At 49.9% G+C, this 26,610-nt stretch overlaps 1 protein-coding gene and 1 long non-coding RNA gene across 7 annotated transcripts in view; one reads left to right on the forward strand and one right to left on the reverse strand.

Moving 5' to 3' along the window:
- Window positions 1-7,761: 7,761 nt before the first annotated feature.
- Window positions 7,762-11,866, reverse strand: LOC123577090. 5 transcript variants are annotated; one of them, XR_006701711.1, is made up of 6 exons: window positions 11,694-11,866; window positions 11,315-11,404; window positions 10,815-10,865; window positions 10,450-10,607; window positions 9,912-10,016; window positions 7,762-8,368 (listed from the first exon to the last, which is right to left on the reverse strand). It is a non-coding gene; the product is annotated as an uncharacterized LOC123577090 (long non-coding RNA). The 5 variants fall into 5 exon arrangements; XR_006701708.1 differs by lacking the exon at window positions 7,762-8,368 and adding an exon at window positions 9,320-9,600; XR_006701710.1 differs by lacking the exon at window positions 7,762-8,368 and adding an exon at window positions 9,320-9,600 and having other exon boundaries at window positions 9,912-10,100.
- Window positions 11,867-11,956: 90 nt separating this feature from the next.
- Window positions 11,957-26,610, forward strand: part of HABP2 (hyaluronan binding protein 2) — a 33,972-nt gene continuing 19,318 nt past the window's right edge. The window contains exons 1-2 of one of the 2 annotated variants that reach the window (XM_045438989.1): window positions 11,957-12,114; window positions 24,690-24,726. In XM_045438989.1, the coding sequence (XP_045294945.1) occupies window positions 12,046-12,114; window positions 24,690-24,726 (106 nt within the window). In that variant the 5' untranslated portion in view covers window positions 11,957-12,045. The remainder of the gene's footprint in view (window positions 12,115-24,689; window positions 24,727-26,610) is intronic. The other variant, XM_045438988.1, reaches the window with a different exon arrangement.

Consider the following 26,610-nt stretch of genomic DNA (forward strand, 5'->3'; position numbering starts at 1 on the left):
ATGATCTCTCAATCCGTGGGTTCAAGCCCTGCATCAGGCTTTCTGCTGTCAAGCGCAAAGCCCACTCGGGATCCTCTCTCTCTCTGGCCCTCCCCCATCGCGTGCCCTCACTCTCTTTCTCTCCCTCAAAAATAAATAACCATGGAGAAATAAATAAATTAGCTAAAAGTCCTGTTCAATCACTTCTAAGCTACTGAGCTGTGCAACATTGAGCAAGTCACTCGATCTCTCTGTCTCTTTTCTCCGTCGGGTACAGTTGTGTGTAGGCGAGCACTTAGCTGGATCTCTGGGGTGGGGAGCCCCACGCTGCAGCATTTGCCAATTTCTGTAATATAAATATTAACACGTGGTGAATTTCAAGCTACCAAACGTAGACTAGGAGAAGAGATATTGCCATCACGAACAGTAAGGGCCAGCTCCAGCACTGTGAGAGCGAAAGCAAGGAATTATACCTCCATGTAAACCAAGGAATTGACTAGTCGATCCAAATACCACTGGTGAATCCATGATTCTTTAAAATCTCGGAAACTTCTGACGGCTCTGTGTGTGTGTCCCTCTGGGGCGGGTCCATCTCCGGTGTAGATGTTGGAAAGATACCTCTGGGAAGAACATCTCAAAGAACCGATTTCATGAGAAAGGCTGGAAGAAAGTCTATCTAGAAAGGGATCTGAAGACCTCTGCGGTCTGCTGGCCTCCATGCGATCACAAAGTCCCAAATCCAATCACAAAATGTGCTTGGCTTTAAGAAAATACAGATTTTTTTTTTTTCTAGAAATGCATTCAGATGTATAACGGTTTTATTGTGATTTCCTTGGGTACACATACGCAAGGGGAGGAGTCAAATGAAGAGTGCCAGCCTCATAAAAGAACCATTAAGATGTTATAGGGGTACCTGGATGGCTCAGTCGGTTGGGCATCTGACTTCAGCTCAGGTCATGATCTCGCGGTTCGTGAGTTCGAGCCCCGCGTCAGGCTCTGTGCCGACAGCTCACAGCCTGGAGCCTACTTCAGATTCTGTCTCCCTCTCTCTCTGCCCCTCCCTCCACTCATGCTCTGTCTCTCTCTCTCTCTCAAAAATAAATAAACATTAAAAAAATTTTTTTGGAAGACTGTTCTCATATCTCTCATTAGAGTTCTTTTTTTTAAATATGAAATTTATTGTCAGACTGGTTTCCATACAGCACCCAGTTCTCATCCCAAAAGGTGCCCTCCTCAATACCCATCACCCACCCTCCCCTCCCTCCCACCCCTCCATCAACCCTCAGTTTGTTCTCAGTTTTTAAGAGTCTTTTATGTTTTGGCTCCCTCCCTCTCTAACCTTTTTTTTTTTTTTTAACCACCTCACGCCAGTCAGAGTGGCTAAAATGAACAAATCAGGTGACTATAGATGCTGGCGAGGATGTGGAGAAACGGGAACCCTCTTGCACTGTTGGTGGGAATGCAAACTGGTGCAGCCGCTCTGGAAAACAGTGTGGAGGTTCCTCAAAAAGTTAAAAATAGATCTACCCTATGACCCAGCAATAGCACTGCTACGAATTTACCCAAGGGATATAGGAGTGCTGATGTATAGGGGTACATGTACCCCAATGTTTATAGCAGCACTCTCAACAATAACCAAATTGTGGAAAGAGCCTAGATGTCCATCAACTGATGAATGGATAAAGAAGCTGTGGTTTATATACACAATGGAATACTACGTGGCAATGAGAAAGAATGAAATATGGCCCTTTGTAGCAACATGGATGGAACTGGAGAGTGTCATGCTAAGTGAAATAAGCCATACAGAGAAAGACAGATACCATATGTTTTCACTCTTATGTGGATCCTGAGAAACTTAACAGAAGACCATGGGGGAGGGGAAGGAAAAAAAATTTTTTTAATAAAAAAAATGTAAAAAGAACCATTAGAATGTTCTATAAAGCCCATTAATAATCTTGCCTTACAATATGTGCATTTCTCTGATCCAAACCCTGAACGCCCTAACTCCACCATTCCTACGTGTGGACACCAATGCACAAGGTAGGCTCACAGCAAAGGTCTTCGTGGGAGCCCGTGGGAGGGGTCAGCTGAAGCCAGAAGCGGCAGGAACACGAGTCTTGACAGGGAAGGGCGCGTGTTTCTGAAAGAAGCAATTCCCGTGAGCCCCCCGACAAACGTTCCCTTATGTATTTGCCGCTTCTATCTCCTTGGCTGCAAGGATAGAGGTCAAGGATAACATCTGAGTAGGCTCAGACTAGATTTGGGGGCCTATCGTCTCCAGAGGGCGCCACTGCTTGTGTCTAGGCCTGCCCTCATCCCTCTTCTCCCTCCTTCCCCCCTTCTGCGATGCCTGCGATCTCCCACACTCCCAAGGTGACACATAGACATCCATTTCATTCGGCAATTAGTGAGCACGTATTGTGCACCATGGGCTGAATGCCCAGAGATAAGAGAATCACACTCTCAGCCCCAAAGTGTCCCCACCAGGTGTGACACAGCAAGGTATTAGGGTCGTGAATGCACACAATGCCACAGGAGTCTTCAGGGCAGATAGAAGACTCCAACTTCTAGAGGGAGAAAAATGTCACCAAGAATTCGAGCTGAGTCTTGAAAGAAAAAAGGCTGCAGTTCTCCAAAAGCCAGAGGTGGGAGAAGATGTTTCTGGCCCGGGGAACCAGAAGTGGAGGTAAATGAAGGCATCAGGCAGGCACGTGACTGGAGCTTTGGGTGAGTGTTGAGGATGGAGGTCAGGAGAGGTGGGAGCAAAGCCGGGGAGGGGCACGTAAAGTGTCCAGGGGCCAGAGCTTCTATGTCAAGCTAATCAATCTGGACTTTGTCCTGTAGGCAATGAGGCACCTCTGATGAGTTTTAAGCAGATCAGTGACACAACCAGATTGACATTTTAGGAGACGGCTTGTCTGGCACGGGCGAGGTGGGGTTTCAGGGCAGGGCTTAGAAGCCGGAGGTTACCGCGAAGGTCCAGGTGGCGATGCTGGGGACACGGGCCACACTGTGGCCGTGCTGCTGCCACAGCGGCTGAGAGGGCAGACAAGAAAGACATCTGGAAGACAAACACTCAGATGGACACCTCACCTGCCTCCTTTGCACCTCCCCCCTGCCTGGGGCTGGGGGAGGGGCTGCGGGGAGCTTGGACGTGGGAGAAGCACACGCCCCAGACCCCGGCAGGTCAGAGGAGAGAAAATGGACTCTGGCGAAAGGAGGTTCTTCGAGACAAAAATCACCTGTCTCCAGGCCAACTGATAAGCTCGGACGGTACAGTTGCAGAAGTGGCTGTGGGGTGCAAGGCACAGTGATGGCACCCAGATCAACACTCTACAGTTCCGGGAAGAGGGGAGATGAGCGGGGGCGAGGGAAGAACCGAGTCTCATACCTGGGAGGTCATTGTGATTATGAAGCATTCCAGCCCTCTGTCACCACGTTGGCAAAATTGGCAGCATGAACTACATTCTACGGTGGAAAAAAACTGAAGCTCCGGAAGAGTTGCTGATTTGCCCGGAGGGACCACGTTGACGCCAGAGGGCGCTAGAGCTGGACCCCATTTAGCTTCTGGCCACAGGGTCCAGGCTTCCTCTTCTCAAATTCTACCGCTCCTGTCGTCTGTCTGTTCCACGCCATCTAACACTTGGCCAGTTTCTGTGTCACAGGGCAGTAGTGACGGCTTAACATCTGAGGTCTGTGCTACGCGGCAGGAGCTGTTCTAAACACTTTCTGTGCTGTGAACTGATCTAAGCCAAGCTGTCCATCCCACAGCTGTCAGGCTTTGGGGGAAACAAAAGGAATTTCTGCTAATTAGAGGGGGATGGGAGCTACATGGCTTCCCCTCCCAACCGGCTACCTGGTGGCATTATCATAAAAGCGGTTCTGCCACATGTAACAAAGAGGCATAAAATCACCCACGTGTGGGTCCTTATGAGTCGCAACTCCGCTTTTGCAGGCACTCTGACACCACTTTGCAGGGAAGCGTCACTTTGCAATTGTGGGCCAGCTGGCCTTTGGGTCGGACCAGGAATCAGAGGCAAGACCAAAAGGATATGGAGACCTGGAAGTTTCCTGTGTTGGGTTGGGCAGCCGGCTTCACCAGGTTCTTTTATTTTGTGTATGCCAGGCCACGATGCCTGCTCGGTCATTCGGTCTACCTGCTATCTTAAATGTCGCTCATTTCACCCACAGAATTTATTTTTTTTAACCTCCGTTATACTAATTAATAGGGCCCTTGGTGCAGCTTTGGATAGTAATATTTGAAGCCCCTACCGTAGACAGTCCCGGAGGGCGGGTCATTTAACAAATGGTTGTAGAGCATTCGCTACATCCTGAAACGATATCGAGCATTTTGAACTTTACCCAGCACAACCCCCTTAATGGTAATAGCAACCCCATGAGGTACCTGTTACTACTGCCCTCATGTCCCACAGGAGGAAACTGAGTCATAGAGAGATTAAGGCATGCTTCCCCAGGTGGGGAGCGAGGGCCTTGAAAGTAGAGACTGTGGGTGTGATCCGTCCTCCAATCTCTACCCTCGGAAAGACACAAGAAATTCGTGTTGGTGGCAGATAATAATTACCAATGTGGCAACTGTTTTTTTCTGAATGGTGTGAGGTTGGAGTGTGTGGGTAGGTGGAGCGGTAGCTGAGTTATCCTGCAATGACCAAAGGGACCCACGTGGCACCTGTCATTCTTCTAATATGCCTTCCTCCGATGTCTATGCATCCGGTACGGCTCAGAGTTGGCCTCAGCAAGCACCTGGTTTTATAGCTACCGATTTGCCTAGTTGGCTTTCCTTTGGCAGAGATAGACGTCCCTGTGCATGTATGAATGCCATAGTACCGGCACTTAATGGGTTCTTCCAAAACGAATGAAAGAATACACGATCAGGGGAGATAAATCACACGCTTCTGTGTGTGTATGCATGTGTGTTGTTTCCACATCTAACGCCTTCCCATATATCATCACAGTTAACTTACCCCCAAATTATTTAAGATAGGCTTGGGGAGATGAAGAAATTTGCTTAATTGGGGCATCTGGGTGGCTCAGTTAATCATTTGACTTCGGTTCAGGTCATGATCTCGTGGTCCGTGAGTTCGAGTCCCGCATCGGGCTCTGTGCTGACAGCTCAAAGCCTGGAGCCTGCTTTGGATTCTGCGTCTCCCTCTCTCTCTGTCCCTCCCCTGCTCTCTCTCTCTCTCTCTCTCTCTCTCAAAAAAAAAAAAAACAAAAAACAAAAAAAAAACATTAAAAAAATTTTTTTTTAATTTGTTCAAGATCACACGGCAAGCAAATAGCTTGGCCACTAGCTCTGAGGCCAACCCAGGCTCTTGCCAGCACAACACAGGGCTAGCAAGCAAATGCGCTTGGGAAAGATGTCAATGTCAGGCCCTGTCTAGAAGAAGTACATTTCAGAGGGGTGGGCGCTCAGAGGTCTGCCTCCCACAAGAGGGAAAAGGCTTTTGGAAATAGCACGCTGTACTCGGAAAGGCAACGAGCCTAGACAGAAAGGGACACCCAAATCTCCAGACCCCACCTCTCTTTCAGGTTTTCTATACGCTGGAGTGGGGGGGGAGGGCTTCCCAACATGCAAAACGTATGCAAGAATTTCATTCAAAAATGTTTAATAAATCAAAGCCGCACTTAGAACAAGAAGCATCACATCGCCCAGGTGATAGCTCTTTGTGAGGCTGAAGATCCAAGGGACAGACTTGTGTTTCTGCAGAACTGATTGATGGGATGGGAGAGATCGGGGAGGAAAAAAAAAAAAAAAAAAAAAAAAAACCACCCCACTCTCTGCCATAGACAACCACCGAACAGAGGAAATTTAAAATATGAGAGGGAAGATTGAAGCCCCACGGAAAGATTAAAGAAAGGAAAGAACTACAAATGGGCAGATCAATTATTGTGTGAAGATCCGGAGGTGTTTAATTCATATCGGGCTGCACGTTGCACTTGGAAGTCACACAGCTGCGCGGCACGGATGGTTCTTGTCTCTTTACAAACTTCGCGGATCACAGGAGCCACAGCCACCAACGGCCAAAGAGCAGGGCTCATTTTGGCAAGAGACGGCCAGCGAGCGTGTCGGTGGAATTCTCCATGCTGTTTACCCACTGCAGCCTGTGCTCATCAGATCACAAGGTTTTTTTGGGTTTTGTTTTTCAAATCGAAATTGACCGGAATTGACCCCCTGGGGGGTGGGGGAAACCCTTTATTTTTCCTGTAAAGCTGACTTAAGTGTCATGAAAATCATGCCAAATGATCAGGGTTTTCCTTTATCTTTGGCCAGCGGGGAACTCAGCTATAAATAAGCTCGGTTTATTAACAGTGCAGAATTTATGATTTCCATAATAGGAGTCTGGTTTGCTGCTTGATATTGATTGCTCCAATTAAACGTCTGTAATTGCCCCCACGGACCTGATTCAGCCTGGCCATGAATGTGGCTCCAGCCATCTTGAATTAGACCAAGGATGGACTGGGGATGCTTATCCAAAACTCGACTGAACCATTCAGGTTTCCTGAGTCGGATTTTCCAGCTAAGCAAATTCCAGCTAATAGTCGGGGTGGGTGCTGTGGTGTGCCACCAGATCCCTCTCCACAGATGGCGCCCTCTTTCCCTCAGCTGCCTGGTACTGGGTGCTGAAGGCTCTCTGCTGAGTTCCTCTCAGAGAATTTCCCTTCACCAGAGTTGCCTTGACCACACTCACACTCCTTCCATGGGGATAGCCCACATCCAGTGACGGGATGATCCCAGTACAAAGGCCTACCCCATGGCTCATGGCAGGACAACACTGAGGGCCAGCCCAGCTCTAGAACTTTCCGTGAGATGGGCCTCTGTTGTTGCAACCCAGCTTCTTCCTCTACCTGTCCTGCTCCCCTCACTCCCCTAGGAGTAGTGATCCTAAAAGCACTCCCCAATAAACTCCCTGCCCACAGATCCCAACATCTCCGTATGGGTTTCCCAGGAAACCCAGCCTCAAACAATAGTGGCTGATGCTGGAGGACAGGGTTTCCTTACTACCCACTGGACACATTGCTACCCCCAATAATATATAATAGTCAGTATGAAGACAACGTGGAAATTGACCTGGCAAAACTACATCCCAAGACCCGGGCGTCCACGCAGTAGAGTGGGAGGGGCTTCAAACCTGGCTCTGTCTCAAGCTGGGTGACCTTGGGCGATGTATTGAACCTCTCTGAGCGTGGTTTTCTTTGACGATAAAATGGGTCAAATCAACTCATGGGGCAGTAATAAAGACTATATGAGCTTAGGAATGTAAAAGCACCCGGAACACAGAAGCTGCCCCGTAAATGTAGGTTTGCTTTCATAAACACAGCAGGGTGGTGGACAGTACCTAGTATCTCCTAGGTAGGAAAAAGGGGGTGGGCAGTACCCACGAGTTTACGGTGGACGTGAACATACCGGGGAGACTTGGTGCAGCACGGGGAAAGGTACCCTGGCCCCCTGCCAAGTTAACAAGGCAGCTCCCCAGCTCTCTTTCCCCCAGAGGAGGGTCCCCCCCCACCGGAAGTTAATGGATCAAGCAGGGGCCTCGGGGAACGACGGGAAGGAACAAGAGCACTTCCCTGCAAGATATCGGTTAGGGAAGGGTTTACGAATTTAAAAAAAAATTTTTTTTAAGTATTGATTTATTTTTAAGTTTATTGAGAGAGACAGAGACAATGCAAGCGGGGGAAGGGCAGAGAGAGAGAGGGAGAGAGAGAGAGAGAGAGAGAGAGAATCCCAAGCAGGCTCCACACGGCCAGCACAGAGCCAGACGTGGGGCTTGAACTCACTAAACCGGGAGATCGTGACCTGAGCCGAAACCAAGTCAGACGCTCAACTGACTGAGCCACCCAGGCGCCCTGGGAAGCCTTTCTGAATTTAATGGAAGCCCAGCCACGTGAATCTGAGTGAGGCTCATCATGAGAATGTAACTTCATGAGGCTGGCACCTGACCCATCTTCTTTGTCCCATACAGCACAGGCATGCTGTAGGCGCCCAATAAATACCTGCGGAATGAATGAATGAGCAATCGTCCTTAGTCCCCATGCCCCACAGAGTTCTGATGATTCTGGAGCAGGGGACACACTTTCTGAGGGCAGTGGTGTCACATCAGCCCAGGCCCCTCCACTGGCTTCCAACGTGTCTCCATAGGGGCCCCTTCAAGTTGTGCAATGCTCTGGCTGTATCCCGTCACTTTCCCCGGGATCGGTGTTGTAAATACTGTTTTATTGGAACACAGCCCCGCTCACTGGCATAAACATTCTCTGCGGCTGCTTCGGTGACACGGCGGCGGGACCCAGCAGTCACGACAGAAATGCACGGCCAGAAAAAAACTAACATATCCGTTATCTGGTCCTTTCGGGAAAAGGTTGCTGACCCCTGTCCGAGAAGGAACACGTGAGATAAAGGTCCCCTCCGTGAAGGGGTTCATTCCTTCCCTGGGCTGGAGACTAGACTCACTGAACACGGGGCCCTTTCATCTCAGAGGGTCTGGGGGGCTCAGCAAGTTTCATCCCACAAACAGACGTTAGTGATATCAAAGCCAGCGTGCTCTGCAAATCTACTCTATGGGGGCCACTGAGTTAAGTAAGCACCTTCCCTCTGTGCTCTCATGTGCACCTCTCAGTAATGCCATGAGGTGGCAACTATATTTTCCCCACTTTACAGATGAGGAAACTGAGGCCCGGAGAGCGTAAATGACGGGCTCAAAGCCCCACAGCGGGGATATGTGGGCAGAGTCGGGGCTCTCCCAGGTCTGTTTTGAGTCCCAGCTGCTGTTCACAGGTACTCCTCTAGGCTGCCCCCCGCCCCCTAGACTACATCCCCCACCCCCCATGCTGAAGGCCCAGCGGGAAGAAGAAGACTGTTGTTACGTAAATACGAATAAACACAGAACAGGTTGGTTCAGACCCGTTGGTTGCTGTATAAAAACAATCCCTAACCAGTATGTCAAAGAGTGGATCTCTGGCAAGGTTACCGTGAGGAAGTCTTAGGGTGGCAGAATCAGCCCACAGAGTCCCAAGGCACAACCCCCCCCACGAGGCAAGATAGGGGCTCTCTCCAATGGGATGGAACCCAACTCTTGAGAAAATGTCACCCAGAAGTTGGACAGAATAGATTGACCTGATAGCATCAGACACCCACACGGGAATGAGGACTAAAGGCTCTGCGTTTGAATTTAAAAACAAAACAAAACAAAAAAAAAACCAAAAAAACAGAGATCCCAGGGAGGTCCGTTCCAACTCCCCAGATAAAGACATATTACACGATAAGCTAACCCTTTTGTCTTCCTCAATTCAAAGGACTACACATTTTTTTTAGAGAATTCTCTCCTTTAGGGCCATGTGCCAAAATTTATTCAGTTCCACACTGTTGTGATAACAGAGCCTTGGGGAAATAGACAATATGTGGGAGGCCTGCAGTGATTACACAGAGAGCAAAATTGCTCAATTTTTGCTTGAGATAAAGGGGAGACTACACGTCAGGGAAATTAATCCGTATTAAAAAGATGAACCACAAGCGTGCTGAGGTCACTTCCTGTTGACCCAGGAAGAGAAGCTTCTGGTTTTCTGAGACTCCACAAGATCAGAGGGTCACGAGTTCACACGAGGCTGTGGAGGGGAAAAGAGACGCCTGCATCACTTCAGTGATTCGGTGATTTGACTTGCCTAAAAATGTCTATTTCTACTTATAACCGACTGTGCAGGTGCCGTGAGGTCTGCAGTTTAAACGTGGAAAACAGCAGACTCCCCACCGTGCTCTGCCTCTTTGGCCCTTGCTCTGTGGTCAGAGAACCATCAGCAGTGGCCTCAGTGCCACACGGGTGACCCACGCAGCAAACATCCCCCACCCACAAGGATTTCTGGTCCGTCACCTTGTTTCATTCTTTTTCACACTTATCACTAACTAAAAATTAACTTACGCAACGTGTGCCCCTTGAGAGCGAAGTTCTCTCTGCCTGCCCCATCCCTGCTTTGCCAATGCGTGGCTCACGGCAGATCACTGGTGCATATTCGATGGATATTAACTTCATGAACAAGTTGAAGCATGTTCGAAACTTCACAAATACTTTAGTTTCTCACATCGAGCTGGTTATGCTATTGGAGGTGTCCTGATTATAAAGTATCCAACTGTCACTTTAGGGGGCCCTGGGTGGCTCAGTCGGACAAGCGACTGACTTCAGCTCGGGTCATGATCTCGCAGTTCGTGGGTTCGTGCCCCGTGTCGGGATGCAGCTGTGCTGACAGCTCGGAGACTGGAGCCTACTTCGGGTTCTGTGTCTCTCTCTCTCTCTCTCTCTCTCTCTCTGCCCCTCCCCTGCTCATTCTCTGTCTGTTTCTCTGAGTTTCAAAAATAAATAAACATTAAAAAAATATAAATAAATAAGTGAGTAAATAAATAAAGGATCCAACTGTCACTTTAATAAAGCGGTTATTCATCTAAGATATACGAACATCTACCCTGGGCCAGGCAAGTGCCAGGTATCTATCTATGCCAGGAATCCAATGGCCAGCAAAACAGAACGCCTGCCTTAGGAGCTTTCGGTCTGGTGGGAACAGTGGGCAACGAAGATTCGTGAAATAGTAATACAGGCCCGCAGTCATGACCTTGGTTAGCGCTATGAAGGAAAAACACACGAGGCCTTCTGAAGAACTCATGTCTGTGCTGAGACCAGAAAGATGCATTGACTGGGTGAGTTAACCAAGTAAACTTGCTCAAGAGCGATGAGGGTTGGAGTTAAGAACAGAGTTAGGGTGGGAGTGAAGATTAGGGGAACACTGGGATGGGTTCAGAGAACTTTCCAGAAAAAGGGACTGGTGTGTACATGTGTCATAGAGGTCAGGTGGATATTGACCAGGAGCGAGTTGATGGCTGCCTGAAATGGAGAGAAAATAAGTGGAGAAAAGAAGACAAATTTGGAGTTATTTAGGAGGTAAACACGATAGGACTCGGTTTGTCCTTCAAGGACATCTGGTGGCTGAGGCATTGACTTTGGCCTTCTCCGGGGCTGGTACCCATGGGGCCCTTCGCGGCTGGCAACCTGTCTCCCAAAGGTGGAAGCAGCCACTGAGCGGTCCTGCGTGTGCCAGATAGGTTACAGCATATGGGTGAGCAGGAGCCCCGAGGAGCGCCCGCCTCAGCTGGCGGCAAGGTTTCAGAACCCGGAGGCCGGCCCCGGGCAGGAGGATTCCCGGAGCCCTCACATAGATTACTGTGGGCAGTCAGGTGATTACAAGAGCTCAAGATGATGCTTATTAAAGAAATCAATAAGCGTGTTCCTGAGAACCCACGCTTGAGAGGTAACGTTGCTTTATGGAACCTTACCTGGAACCAGGGTAGCTAAATACAGAACACAGGGAGGACCGGCCCCGGATAGGAGCATCCAGTTTCTTCACCCTCTTGATCAAAGAAAGACTCCAAGGAAAGGAGAAAAAAAAAATAATTAAAAAGCAGAAAACCCGATGTAATGAGATTTAAAAGAAAACTTTTGAAGCCAACAAGCAACCATGGGCAATGCTTCAAAGGGCCCAGGATCAATGTTTGTCAATAGCAGTTTTGCGTCCTTTATCTTTCATGAATAGAGAGGGTGATGTTGTTAGGAGCCCGTCCATGCCTTAATTCTGTTTAGAGATTTGATGAATCAGAACTCCGTTAACATTCTGTCTGAATCAGCGACGGCAAAGGCCTGTAGCGGAAGCCTTACCCGACCGGGGCTTTCATCCCGTGCGTGGGACGGTAGTTAACTATCGGCCCTTCCGCATCGAATACTCGGCAGCCCCCGGGGTGCACCCAGGGGCTGGGGCTCTTTAACCCTGCCACTTCCTTTGGATACTTTCTCCCCAGAAAAGAAACCACCCCATGACTCAGCCCAGCTCCAAAGTGGCCATTTGTTTAATCAAGATAGTTGGTTTGCAAAACATTAAACAGTATTCGATGCCTAGTTAATAATTGGCATCCTTTGTTCTTGAGTCCCTGGGGACATGCTCCCCCCGTAAAGGCATAGACAGCAAAAGAAATTGTGTGTCAAGCAAAACAAGAGGCCTTCAACTGCACATATGCTCGCCAGAATGTGTCATCTCCATATTGTGCTGGTAACAGCTCTGGTGGGAAAGGCAGCCATCGGGGTAAGTGTCCTTTTCAAATGTCCGTAGTTGAGAGGCTGAGGTTATGAGGCGGACCCGGGTTCGACCCAGGTTCAAGCACCTGGGCCGGGAGTGACTAGAAACTTGGGTTGTAAAAGGCACGTGTTGTCAATCTGAATACATCCTGATCGTAAGAGTCAATGCAGGCCTGTAATGTTAGTTGCTGTCGAAAAGCCAAGTCCATGAACCCACGCAACTGACTCGAGCCCTCGGAGCAGAGTCTCCGTGAGCACCTTGCCACTAAGGGGGCCGGGGCGAGCAAATCTGCCAAGACGAGGGGCTCGGAGAACCCTTTGGCATGGATCTCCGAGAACCCTTCGAGAAGCCATTAAAAGCTACAGACTCTCTTTGCACGTGTTGACAGAGGTACAGTTTTCTGGCCATCTGAGGCAACAGTAGGGGAGGAACCCCTGTGATTCGGCTCGAGAGGAGAATCCTGTCCGTTGTGTCTGATTCTGGTTTTACTTAGGTGGATGAGTTTTGGAGAGAAGCTTCGTGGGTAGCATTTCTCTCCCTTGTCCCTAGCAGATGGGACAAGGAGGGTCAGCAGGGGCCCAAGGGAGGTGGTGGCGAGCAGGGAGAGGAAATGCCATCCGCGGGTCTTACGTGGGGACTGTAGGCATTTGGAAGCAGATGGGCGGTGGAGATGTCGGCCCCTGCTGTGTGCCTTTGTGGTTCCAGAGTGTCAGCTGGATCTCTGTGGGCACAGGAGAGGGGCCATCAACAGAAACAGAGCCTCCTGGGGTTCCCTACCAGATGTGGTTTGAGGCATGAGCATGGGTTTTGGAGCCAGCGCTTTGAATCACAGCTTTGCCACATTCTAGCTGTGGAATATTGGGCAAAACATAATCACGCTGAGCCTCAGTTTCCCCTACTGCGAACCAAGTGACAGATAATCTGTCACAGATTTGGGGAGGGCCATGGCTGATTGGATGAAGCAATGCATTGGCTTTCAATAAATATTAGCGCTTTCCCCTTTAAATTTCCAGAATGAATATGACATCTCTATAAGGGGAGGCTGGGTGGCTCAGTCGGTTAAGTGTCTGACTTCAGCTCAGGTCGTGATCTCACAGCCTGTGAGTTCGAGCCCCGCATTGGGCCCTGTGCTGACAACTCAGAGCCTGGAGCCTGCTTCGGATTCTGTGTCTCTCTCTTTCTGCCCCACCCCCATTTGCTTGTGTTCTCTCTCTCTCTCTCTCTCTCCAAAATAAATAAACATTAAAAAAAATTAAATCAGAGAATGTACCCCTTTGGGGGGGCAGGTAGAGAAGAATCAAGGGATGACAACAGAAAGAGCAGTCATAACCCCTTTATCTTATTAAATACCTTTGCATTTTATTTCCCATTCTATTCCATAGAGCTTTCCCTGTAGGCAGCAGATTAAATTTCAGATTTTCTCATTAGATGCTTCAAAACCAAGAGCTTCTCCTCCCCTTTCGGTAAACTTTCCTCAGACACCTTCCTTCGGCCCATATTAAGCTGTCAAGTGACTCACCTCTGAGAGAATTTTCTTTCACCAGTGATGACTGGTATATGTGTGCTGTGGCTGCAGTTACAAATTTTCAAGCCCCTACATCATTTGATTGCTTGGTGGATGTCTGGGGACAAGACCCAGCAGAAATACCATAGGTGTAGAGGAAGAGGTGGAAATTATCAGAGGCCCACAAGGGGCCCAGAGAAAGTACCAGTCGGAAAGAATTAGATCCTAAAGTTTGCAGGCAAGGAGAGAGTTGATGCAGTCTGTTTGAAGTTCACACAACGGTAATGGTCCCAAAAACTCCCTTTGGTGCAAACCCCAGTGAATTTTTAGGGTTAGCAATGAAATTATAAGTCAATAATGGATAAAAGAGAAAATATGAGAGATAGCCTTCGGGCAATGAGCTTAGTCAGTTCCAAAGAGAGGATTCAGGGCTTTGGAATGTTTTCTTACCCCAGATGTGTGCCAGACAGGTGGTCGGGAAGGCGGCTTGCGTTCCACGGGCCAGTCCACAGACATCCAGGGGAAAGTGGCCAACTCGCTCAGATGCTTTGGAGAGTGCAGGGGCATCATCGAGGGGAGGGAGCCACACAGCCAGATGGGCTGGGCAGTCTCTCCCACCCCACGTAGCTAAAAATAATCACCAACTGTTATCATTTAATGAGAAATCCTGTGGGCCAGGTTCTTTCTTTACAGAGGATCGGTTCATCTCTGGGAGGACCCTAAGAAGTAGGTAGTGTTATTGTTCCCATTTTACAGGTGGGAAGATGGACAGCTTGGCCTCTAGTCAAGCTGAGCTCTATCCTACAGGCTGCTGTCCACTGTCTGGATGAGGTCTTTCGCCTGGACTCTGGCTGAAGATGAGATTTCTTCCATCCACAGAGCTTCAGGGACATGGTCCTCTGTGTAGGGGCAGGAAGCTCTTAGTCCAGGGGTTCGTTTGCTGGTTGGGGTGCAGCGATCTCCATGTGCCCCTGGAACTTTAAAGAAAAGTGGTCACAGGATCCACAATCACTATCCACTGGAAGGATGTGTGGACACTCTCTCGTGAATTCAGGTTGTGCAGCAAACCCTATAATGAGTTCTCTATGGGCTCATCTCTAACTTAGATTTTTATTCAGATATCCGTGATCCAAAGAGGTATTGGTCAAATGTTATTGTCATGGACACCAGAAATTCATTCGAAGTGCCTTCCTGGCCTGAACTAGAGTTGGTTTTCCTGAATGAACACCTGTCCCCAGCACAGCCTTGTACTGTTGCCCCTGTGCTATGGATGAGAAACGCACCCAGAGATGTTCAACTAACTTCCCAGCCAGGACCGAGGCTCAGATCTGTCCCACTCCTTGCCCGTTACAGGAGACCCACTCAACTGTATCGAGGATGTGCACCGTGCCCAGGGCTCAAAAATCTCTTCTTGCTGTGGTTCTTGGCCACTGGGCTCAGCCATAATGGAATTTGACCTTCTCCAGGGTCAGAAGCCAGAGGACAAGGCTTGGCAGGCCATCCCTAGAGAGGACAGAAGACAATGGCTTTTCTCTCCCCAGCAATGTACCTTATAATTAAAACACACGTTTGCTCCCATGTCTAGACTCCTTAAACCCTCGAGTTTAAACTCAACAACTCTAGAACTCTAGTATCCTCCCAGGTAGAGCACCACAGAAAGTTTTGAAGGGACCCGAATCTGCAAACTGGCAACTTGGGGGTCCATTCTGCTCACAGACTGAGTTTTCTTTAGGGGGTAGAAGGTCAGCCGAAGAGTATTTTAATTTTCTTTCAATTGTTTGGCAACATTTGCAAATCAGAACACTTCACATAGAAGCACAAATCCCCAGCTCTTCTTGAAAACCGGACATTTTATTTTTTAGTATTATTATTTTTTACGTTTTTATTATTTTTATTTTTTTGAGACAGAGAGAGAGAGACAGAGTGTGAGCCGGAGGGGCAGAGAGAGAGGGAGACACAGAATCCGAAGCAAGGCTCCAGGCTCCGAGCTGTCAGCACAGAGCCCGACGCGGGCCTCGGACCCACAAACTGTGAGATCATGACCTGAGCCGAAGTCGGACGCTCAACCGACTGAGCCGCCCAGGCACTCCCAAACCAGACATCTTAGTAACATGGGGCTCATGTACCTGCTTGGCACCAACCAGATGTGGGACTACCATTCCCAGTTTCAGAAGAAACTTGAGCGCCCCCCCCCCGCCCCCCGCCGAGTCCATAGGCCCTACCACTCTCTACCATTGATACTCTTTTGCTGGATGGATTTACATTATCGGCCAGGTTCTAAGTTGGAGAGAGAGACAGAGACAGCCCGGCTTGTCTGTTATTATGCAGAAACACTATGGATGTTGAAGGATTGGAGCCTGTTTTGGATGGTCAAGTAACTGGGTTCAGCGTCTGATTAATTTCAGCATTCACATCTGCACAGCCCCTAGGACCGAACTAGGCCTTTGATGGGAAAGTAAGAGCCACCCCTTTCTAAGCCTCAAGGTTCCAGAATATCCAAGTCTCCTTCAGGCCCAGGAAGGACGTCACTCCCTCTTGCTGGAACCACAGAGTCTTAAGGAAAAGAGAGGGACTGAAGTTCACTGTGACTTCTTACAGATTTTTTTTATACAAAACTGATCCAAAGCACAATTCCAACTCATTAGCTTTGGCGGTATATGCTGGTATTTAGGGAAATCAGGTCGCGGGAAATCGCATGTGTATATAGGCACAGATATATTTATATTTTAAATTCATTAAGGTTCCCTAAATGCAAAAGGAATTCTGCTGTCACAGAGAAACAGCATGGCAGAATATTCGGCAGCCGGGATTTTAAATAAAACATGCTTTGTCTTCATAATTAATATAACAAGGTTTTCTGGCTTAGGACTTGGCAAAGATCCCAGGAAAAATAAGGGGGTGGACTGGTGTGACGTGCCTGTGACCCGACAAACAAGTTCCATGAAGAGTTTATGCTTAGCGAGCTCTCCTTACTCGTGCCCATGATTTGCAAGGGGGAAAAAAAAAAAGAAAAGCAAAGCAAAGAAAAACTCAAACTCTCTGACAACAGTAGCTAATAATCATAATCATAGCACAACCATTTATTAAGTCTCTATCATATGTCAGATACTGTGCGCCTAATGTTTATTACTTCATTCCCAAGTGCCCAATGGCTTGGGCACCCATATCATCCTTATTTGACAAATAAGAAACTAAGCTACAGAAAGGCTAAGGAATCTGTCCAAGATGGCCACCCCCGGAGGCTACAGAATGGGGATTCAAACCCAGGTCTGCCCTAAAGCCCAAACCGGTTTCTTAATGTGTTTGTTAAACAGTTACCTTTTCTCTAGCTCAACAGATTTGTTTTTTTTTTTTTTTTTTTAATTTTTTTTTTCAACGTTTATTTATTTTTGGGACAGAGAGAGACAGAGCATGAACGGGGGAGGGGCAGAGAGAGAGGGAGACACAGAATCGGAAACAGGCTCCAGGCTCTGAGCCATCAGCCCAGAGCCCGACGCAGGGCTCGAACTCACGGACCGTGAGATCGTGACCTGGCTGAAGTCGGACGCCCAACCGACTGCACCACCCAGGCGCCCCGACAACAGATTTGTTTTTAAAGGAAATTGTCACTACTATATTGGAAAAAAAAAAAAAAAAATCAAAGAAAATGACGTCACTGAATTCTAACTGGCTACACTTGCCACCCAAATGCTCAGAGCCTGAAGCCTGCTTTCTCCTTGTTGGAAGGGGAGGCTAGCAAGAGGTAGAGAGAATAGAGACTTACCAGCAGCACCCAGTTCTCCTCTGTGATGGGTTTGGAAGGGTTTATGGTGAAATTAGGAAGGGAGTGACCGTCTTACGCTGTGCCTGATGTCAGGTCATGCCCTGGGGAGCACCAGCTGAATCAGCTTGGGGACCACCGGTTCCGCACCAAAGGAAGCACGGAAGTGAAGGCAGCTTCAGGATCATGCCCACGTGGCAGAGGCCTCAGACCCATCTCGCTCTTTTGTCTTGTTTGTTCATTTGCCTTTCCAAAGGCCTTCGACCTGCACTATCACACCCAGAAAGGCGTGTGTTTATCCCTCGTCCTCAATCCGCCCCAATTCTTTGCAAAAGCTGCACTCCCCACGAGCAGCCATATGCCCTGGAATAAAACATGAGGGTAAGGACATTTTTACTTTTACAATCGGGGAAGCTGAGGCACAGAGCGACTCAACAACTTGTGCAAAGAGGAGAGATCAGCCCACAGTCTCCCTTGGCCAGGAGCTTCATGCCTAAGGCAGGTATAATCAAAGCGAGCCTGAGGGCAAAGTCACCTGGGTACTGGTTCAAAATTCATGTTCTGGGCCCACTCCAGGCCCATGGACGCACGATATCTGTGTATAGGGCCCAGGAACCTGAATTTTTTAATTTATTATTTATTTATTTATTTATTTATTAGAGAGAGAGCGCACCAGGGAGGGTCGGAGAGAGAGGGAGAGAGCAATTCCAAGCAGGTTCCGCACTGCCAGCATAGAGCCCTACGTGGGGCTCAATCCATGAACCGTGAGATTGTGACCTGAGCAAGTGACCAAGACTCGGACACTTAACTGACTGAGCCACCCAGGCGCCTCAGGAAACTGAATTTTTACCAAGTTCTCCAGAAATGAATGGCAAATGCCATGGAAGTCTTCTACTCTGCCCCATCCCATCTCTGCTTGTCACGTGAAGCTACATTCCAGCCCTCAGTCACCTGGGCAGAGGCCTGAATGGGCTCTAAAGCTCTGAGCGTTAAAGTAGAAAGGCTACGCAGGTGATTGACAGAGCAAGGAGATCTGGCCTCGAGTCCCTCCCCTGCCCCAGTCAGTTCTTGTCCTTATGGCAACACTCCATCCCCCTGGGCCTTACCCCTCTGTACAAGAAGAGTCCAGACTCACTCCTCTCCACAATGCACCCTTGCTCGTCACTATGGTCCTGCTTCACCCACGCTCCCGAGAAGGAAGCCACCCACACAGACCGCGGGCCAATGCTTTCTTCTTTGGCTGCCATATTTCCCCCGCGAAAGCCTTCCCTCCTTGCCCTGAGGTTCAGATTAAAGCAAAGCCACAGCAAACCCTGCCCATCCTGAGACAGCCCTGTGTGGTGTATGTGCAAAAGCAAGAAAGGCAAGATTCCTTGCGACTAGAAAAGGGCTGAATGGCACCACTCTATACCTATCAGGATGGCCAGAATTTTCTTAAATGGAAAGTAACCAGTGTTGGTGAGGATGTGAAAGAATTGGAACGCTCATGCACTGTTGGTGGGAATATAAAATGGTGCGGCCACTATGGAGCACAGGATGGTGCTTCCTCAGAAAGTTAAACATAGAACTACCCTAAGACCCAGAAAATTCCACTCCTAGGTATAACCCAGAAAAATGGAAAGCAGGGACTGGAACAGATATTTATACATGTTGCCATGTGCATGGCAATTTACTCGCAATAGCCAAAAGATGTAAACAACCCAAGCGTCCCTCAACAGATGAATGGATAAACAAAATGGGTAGACAATGGAAATCTACTCAGACTGAAAAGGAATGAAAGTTTGGTATATGCTACAACATGGATGAACCTTGAGAACGTTACACCTAGTGAAATAAATCCAGTCACAGAAGGATAAATATTGTGATTCCACACATATGAAGTACCTAGAATAGGCAAATTCAGAGCCAGAAAATAGAATACAGGTTACTCGGGTGCTGATCAGGGGAGGGCGGGGAGTGAGGAGAAAGTTGTTATCTAATGGCTACACACTTTCTGTTGGGGATGACGAAAACGTTTTGGGTAAAGATAGTGTGGGATGGTTACACAACAATGTCAGTGTAACTAATGCCCGTGAATGGTACACTTGCAAATGGTTAAAATTAAAAATATTGTGTTGCCTGGATTTTATCACAGTTTTTGGGGGGAAAGGACTACGTGGCTTTGCACAACTGTGAATTTCATCACAGTTTGTCTGCAGCCAGAGCCGCAGTGGGGGGATGGTATGGGGCAATACTTGGGTTGGTGACGGGAACACGGACAACCTCTGTCCTCTGTCGCCACCACATCTCACCCTGACCTTGAGCTCTTTGTCCAACAGTGAGGACTGGCCTGCTGAACGCTGCACTCTTGTCTTTGGCCCACCCTTTTAGGCCAGTGACTTCAGCTTCACTTGGTCACGGGGCAGAGTTATCTCCCACCCAACTGCCCTTGGGAATAACACGGCTTCTCCGTGTTGATCCACAACCAGCTCATGGTAGAACATCCAAGGAGGAAGGGATGGAGGGATTAGAGTCCCAATCTTTCTTTAAGCTTATTTATTTGGAGAGAGACGGAGTGCGCATGCGAGTGGGTGGGGGGCGGGCAGAGAAAGAGGGAGAGAGAGAGAGAGAGAAAATCTGCAGCGGCCTCCACATTGTCAGCGCAGAGCTCAACACAGGGTGGGGCTCCGTCCCACAAATCTTGAGATCATGACCTGAGCCGACATCAAGAGTTGGACACTTCACCGGCTGAGCCACCCAGGTGGCCCTAGAGTCCCAATTTTCTGTTGTTGGTTGGTTCATGCTAAGCCAAGCTTCTGGCCCCGGAGGACAGGTCCTGCACACATCTCCCCTCTTCTGCGTCCCAATCCTCTGAGAACATTTTCCACCAGCTAATTCCTGGGATTCGCCAACTCAGACTGTTAGCCTCTGCCTTCTTGTCTTCCAGAAGATTTAGAATTCTGAAAGGCAGAGGAAGAACCTGGGCTGCAATAATCTAGATTAAAGATGAAATCTCGAAAAAGCTTCAACTCGATTAAAGAGAGGACAAAACGGATTAGACTCCCATGCTCTTCACCCCCGGGGAGATTACGCTGTAAATCAGTAAGACTCAGAGACAATATCCTTCTCTCTGCCCTCCCTGTGTTTCCCCCTAACAAACCTTAGCCTAGAAGACACTAGAAGATACTAGAAGCTGCTATTTTATCCCTGTTGAGACAAGGAACAGAAGCGGTAAAAGAAGGAGGCAGCAGCTTGCACACCCCCCGATCTGAGTGGAGATGTTTGTTGAGATGCGTTGGCCACCGTGGCCTGGCCGAGGCTCGAGCTGACTTGTGTACCTTCCACAGCTGTCGCTGGTGCCCAGCAGTCCTCCCTCTGTCCTACCAGGCCTGGGCCAGCCCGGACAGGCCTTCCATAAAGCTTTCCAAGGACAGAGGTCTGATTTCACAACCTGCCTCTTGTAGAATTCGGTAGCGCTGTTTCTTTCTCCTCCATTCTTCCGTTAAAGCGTATGATTGCCACGCTCTCTTCAGCCCTCATAGTGACGGAGGTTAAGGGCAAGGGCTCCGGTGGAAGACTGGCTCCATTCTATCCTGGCTCCAGCAATTTACTAGCTGAGTTACTGTGGGCAACTTCACCTCTGGGAACCGGTTTGCTCACCTCTGAAATAGACACCGTTACAGTACCTCCATGATCGAGCATCGTGTGCCGCAAACGAGACAGAATGCATGTAAAATATCGAGCACAGTCCTTGGCACACTGTCAGCTCTTGATGTATGCCAACTGAGATCACGGTTGTCTCCTCCTCCCCCGCCCCGTTCTTACTCTTTTGCTTTCGTGGTCTTCCTCCTTGCGTTTGCAAGTCCCAGGAGTAGGAGTTGTATCGTTTTAAGTGTCACCGTGGAAAGACTGAACGCCAGAATGGGATGAAACATTGTGCCTCCCCATTCCCCCACCCCCATCACCCAGGTTAGTTTCAGGATCCAGACCTATGGCATAAATAACTGGCTACTGGCCTGGCCTCTCCCATATGGTCCCCCAGCTACCCAGCCTGTGTTTGGGCTGCGGGTCTCCACATGTCGCTGCAGCCTATCTCTGCAGGTGGACCCAGTGGCTCACAAAACGAGTGGGCCTGCTCTGGATCCGTGACTCGCAGCCCAGGCTGCATCGCTGGGCGGCAGCTGCTTCAGATTCGCTGAGAGCCAGCGGGATCTGCAGGGCCCCCAGGCCCCAGAAAGGTCCAGCGTTGTTGTTGTTTGGTTTCTCCCGAGAGCGAGGGCTCAGCTCCTGGGAAGGGCACGTCTGCCACCTGCTGGCTGTGGGCAGCGCAGCACTTGGCTGGCCCTCCCGCTCCGGCTCAGAGCTCAGATTTGGGGTTCTGGCCCAGGTCCAGGCGTCAGAGGGCCTTGCCCACGCTGGGCCCTGAGGAACCATGTTCCTTGAAGTCCTCTCTTCTGTCCTGCCCTCTTCTCGAAGGCTGAGCGTGGCCAGGCACGGTCCACACTGTTCAGTGCAAAGGGGAGAATTCAGGGGCTGTCTCTTCTGGGCTGGGGAGCATGGGGAGAGGGGCAGGCCCTGCCCTCTGGACAAGCTCCGTGGAGGGAAGGTGATGCAGGGCGAAGGACCGGGTCGACGCAGAGTCGGCAGGAGGGGTCACATTTGCACTCGGGGCCGTCTCACGGCCCTCCCTTGGTTACCGCCCTGGTGCTCAAGGCTGGAGGAGTCACCTTCGGATTCTACCCCGTTCAAGTCCCGAGGCCCAGGAACACCCTTAAGACCTGAACCCGCCCTTTCTCCGCCAGGCTCCCCACTATCAACCCGCTTCCCAAACAAGATACCCTGCCCCCGCCCCATGTCATCCTTTGCAGAAACCAGGCCGGATGACCCTGAGGCAATTACGCAGGCGTGGGCCCCGTCCAGACAGCAAATGGCCACTCTTCCTCTCTGCATGCCTTCCCCTCCCCAGCAGTGTATGTCACAATTTGCCAAACCTACAGAAGAGTGGGAAGAATAAGGCGCACAATAAGATTCTCTAACATCAGTCTACACTCCAGTTTCCCGATTGCCCCAACAATGTCCTTTACGGCTTCTTTTTTCTTTTTTTAAATCCAGGACCTCTCATGGCCTTGGGTTGTCACGTCTCTTTTACTCTCACTTAGTAAAGAACAGCCTTCCCACCTTCTTTGTCTTTCACGGCACTGCCATTTTTGCAGTTGTTCGGCTAGTTATTCTGTTGAACGGCCACAACCTGCGTCTGTCGTGCTTCTCGTGAGTAGACTCGGGAGAAGCATTTTTGTCAAGAATTCCACCGTGGATACTGCGCCCTCGGTACCTCAAGTCACGATGCATTCTTTTTTTTAACCTGCCTCTTCTTTTTTTTTTAAAGTTTATTTATTTATTTTGAGAGAGAGCGCACGCGCACGTGTGCGTGAGTGGGGGAGGGGCAGAGAGAGAGAGAGAGAGAGAGAGAGAGAATCTTCATCAGGCTCCACGTTCAGCGCAAAGCCCGATGTGGGGCTCTATCTCACAAACCGTGAGGCCGTGATCTCAGCCAAAATCAAGAGTCGGACGCTTCGCCGGCTGAGCCACCCGGGTGCGCCTTACCTGTCCTTTCCAATGTATCGTCTGCCTAGTTCCCAAAACGGTTAAGGAGGCCTACAGTCAAACAGAAAATTAAAACCTCTGCTGAGGGGAGAGGAGGAAAATATACCACACTCCCCACCCAGGTTGATGCGAGTGCCGGGAAAATGATCACATTGACCAGTGCCTTCTGGTGGCCAAGACCCAAAACGGAAAACTGCGCGGGTGACAGAGCCCTCCTTTTCTAAATCAGAGGTCAGCAAGCTTCGCCTGGAAAGGGCCAGATAGGAAATATTTGGAGCTGTATGGTCTCTATCACAACGACTTTGCTGTTGTGGCACAAAAGCAGTCGAAGACAATACTTAAAAACAGGCATGGCCGTGTTCCAATGAGACTCTACTTGCCTTTGAGCGTCCCACTCTTGGTTTCGGCTCAGGTCATTATCTCTCGGTTTCATGAGACCGAGCCCGGTGCCCGGAGCCTGCTTGGGATCCTCTCTCTCTCTCCCTCTCTCTCTGCCCCTCCCCCCTCACACTGTCTCCATCTCTCTCAAACAAACAAACTTAAAAAAAATTGTATTTATAAAACGACACCTCTGGGTTTGGCCCCAAGGGCCTTAGTTTGCTTACCCTCGACTTAAGTAAAAGAATATATTTCCAGCTCTTAAATGAATAAAACTTTCTTCTTCCGACAAGTACTGTGCTCTAAAAGGAATTGTTCATAAGACTGTTTACTTATTCAACAAAACCTTTTTCGGGGCTGTCATGTGCCTACTCCCAGTATGGGGTAATACATCAGTGATGAAACAGACGAGATCTTTGCCTTTCTGGAGGGCAGAGTCAATGTAAGAAATAGATAACATGCAAATAGACAGGAGCGACATGGCACAACAAGAACTATGGAGGAAATGAATGGATATAATGACAAAACAGTGGGGGGGGGGCGTGTCACACCCACGGCGAGCTGGGGAAGGCCTCCTGGAGAAAATGACATTTAAGCTAAGACCTAGCAGTGGTCACGGGAGAGAGCTTCCACATAGAAGTAAGAGCAGGTGCAAAGGCCCTGAGGTGGGAGGACCTTGGCCAGTTTGACCCCGGGTGTGGCTGGGGATTAGTACTGGGCGGTGGACGGGAAGGGTATGGCCGGAGGATTATAGGTTGTGGTAGGTGCTTGTGTTTTCTTCCAAGAACTATGAGAAGGCACTGGAGAGTTTTAAGCGTCTGTCCATCCCCCGCCCAAGGAGCTGTCACCCAAGGCTCCCCCAGACTGGAGTGTGAATCCGAATCTGATCACAGCTGTGTGACCTGTAAGCCTCAATATTCTCGTCTGTACATGGGCTAATAGAAGCCTCCTCATAGGGCCGTTATAGGAATGAAATGCAGCAACGCACAATCAGGCGGAGAGGGGAGGCTCCGTACGTGTTCATCACGGTCAGGGACATGGTTGTCAATACCTGGGCAGCCATGCCACAGCCTGAGCCCGGGTAGGCACAAGCACCGAGTCCCTACCAAGGAGAATCCTCAACGGGCTCGGGAAGAAGGGGAGGAGGGGGCGTCTTCAAAGAGGCCCCGCCCCCTCCCTCTAACCCGTCCCAGCTACAGCCATCCGAAAGCACCCAGCGCTCCTGATCCTGATATGTGACCCTGGGAGAAGCTCCTCTCAGCTGGCAGGAGCTCGGGGAGGCACCCAGCCAGCCAGCAGACTCAACCTTGCTCAGCCCTGTGTTGGTTTTCTGTTTTCGTTTTTGCTTTTTTGCAGTTCTCCTTGATGTCTTTACTCGTAGACCCGGACCCAGGTGAGTGTGTGGATCGCCCAGGGGCTCCCCACAAGCTACAGGCTGCTCTGGGATGGAGGAGAGGGGACCCACACGTGTAAGTGTTGGCACAACCTCGGCGTTCAAAGGGTTCCGAAGTGCCACGGACCCCTTCAAGAATCTTCCCAGAAAGATGCTCTCTTGGGTGTTTGTCCCTCCACGCACACGCACAACGCTTTGCTAAATTTCGAGCTGCCTGCGGATGCCCCCGATGCCCTGTCTCAGGACCCCAAGGGAAAAACTGCTGATACAGTTAAGTCCCTTCATTTTACAGAAGAGGAAACTGAGGCGCAGGGAGGGACGCCAGAGGTTACACAGCCCATTAGTGGCTGAGATGAGATGAAAAGGCCATGCAGGCAGCCCTCAGGCTGAGCCGCCCGTGTGGCGGCCTCCCACGAGCACCCCCACCACTGCCCCTCTGCCTGGTTTGTTTCCCCAGACCCTTTCACGACGGCTCTGTCTCTCACAGACTCTCTCTGTCACCTTGTCTCTGTCCTGTCCCCTCTGCCTGGTACCCTCAGCTGTGCCCCAGCTGAGCAGAGCTGTTCTTTCCTGCCACCATCCAACCTCGGTCTCTTGACTCTGGGCCCAAGTCTCCCTTCCAAGAACCAAGGCACAACTCCATCAGGGCAGAGGCCGGCACTGGCAGTGGCTTGTGTTGGTCACCCACAGGGGAACGAGAGCCAGGCAGACACCACATGGAGATGGCAAAGTTTAGTCACATCTAAACTTTGGGTCAGGGGCGTATTTGGAGGCAAGATGGAGACAACTGGGGCAAATTCCGCATGATGGTCAATACTCTCCAGCGGCAAAGCACTGGGTGGGCAGACAGACTTGTGCTGGCTCAGGGCAAGGGATGTCTGACCTTGGTCTATCCCACATGCTCAGGGAAGGTTTGCGAAATTGAGCACGGTGTGTGGGTTTTGAGAGGGTCCGTGTCTTTCCTCAAAGCAAAGGAGAGTGTTCTATTCAACAGTGTAGAATTCCGTTCCTTGGAGGAATCATGCGTCAGAGGGCTCCCCCAGCTGGCCACACCAGTATCTGCATGTGGAGTCCAAGGGGGGGGGGCGGTCCAAAGCTAAGAGGTGGGAAGAGCTGTCCCCTCCCCTGGCCTTCAGCACACAACTCTCAGGCCCCATTGGAGGGCTCCTTTGGTCTAGATGTTGGAGCTCCAGAACGGTGGGGTCACGCAGTGGACGAAGAGCTTGGAAAACTCAAGAGACCTCGCTCTCTTCAAGTAAATGAAAAGCAGACCCCCCCGCTAGTCCGTGAGGTCAACTTTCTGAGAATTGAGACATGTTTACCTCAAGACACTGGGCTGCCATCTTCCAGAAAACTACAAAACGACACCTACAATCACCATGAGTTTGTGGCGCCATGAACAACCTGAACAGCTGTAGCCAGTGGCCCCGCTAAACACAGATGACCGAAAAGGGAAGAGGTCCGTGCTCTGTGTTCTTAAGGCTTCTAGCTTTCAGGAGATAGATCCGAAGCTGGAGGATCAGATTTGGTCTGCAAACAAGAGGAACTTCCTGTCCATCCGAGTTGCCCAAAAACCTGCATGTGCTGTTGGGCTCTTGGGAGGTGGCCAGTTCTCCATCACTGGTGGCATTTCAGCACGAGCTGAAAAGCCACTTTAGTAGCGAGTGGAGAGTGTTGGATTTAACCTTCTGAAATTCCTCGCCCTATAAGAACTGTGCCAGTAGCTTCTGCCAGTCTGGTGAGCCGATGACAGGACCCCGGAGCCTGCCATCCCTGGGCTCCTACGTCCGTCTCGAGGTGTCGGGTCAACCTCTGGCCGTGCAGCTGGGTGAGATGCGGTAGCTGGGCCTTTCTGCAAAGAGCAGGTTAGGTTTTAATCAAGCC

This window comes from Leopardus geoffroyi, chromosome D2, assembly GCF_018350155.1.
Source record: "Leopardus geoffroyi isolate Oge1 chromosome D2, O.geoffroyi_Oge1_pat1.0, whole genome shotgun sequence".
NCBI classification, from domain to species: domain Eukaryota; kingdom Metazoa; phylum Chordata; class Mammalia; order Carnivora; family Felidae; genus Leopardus; species Leopardus geoffroyi.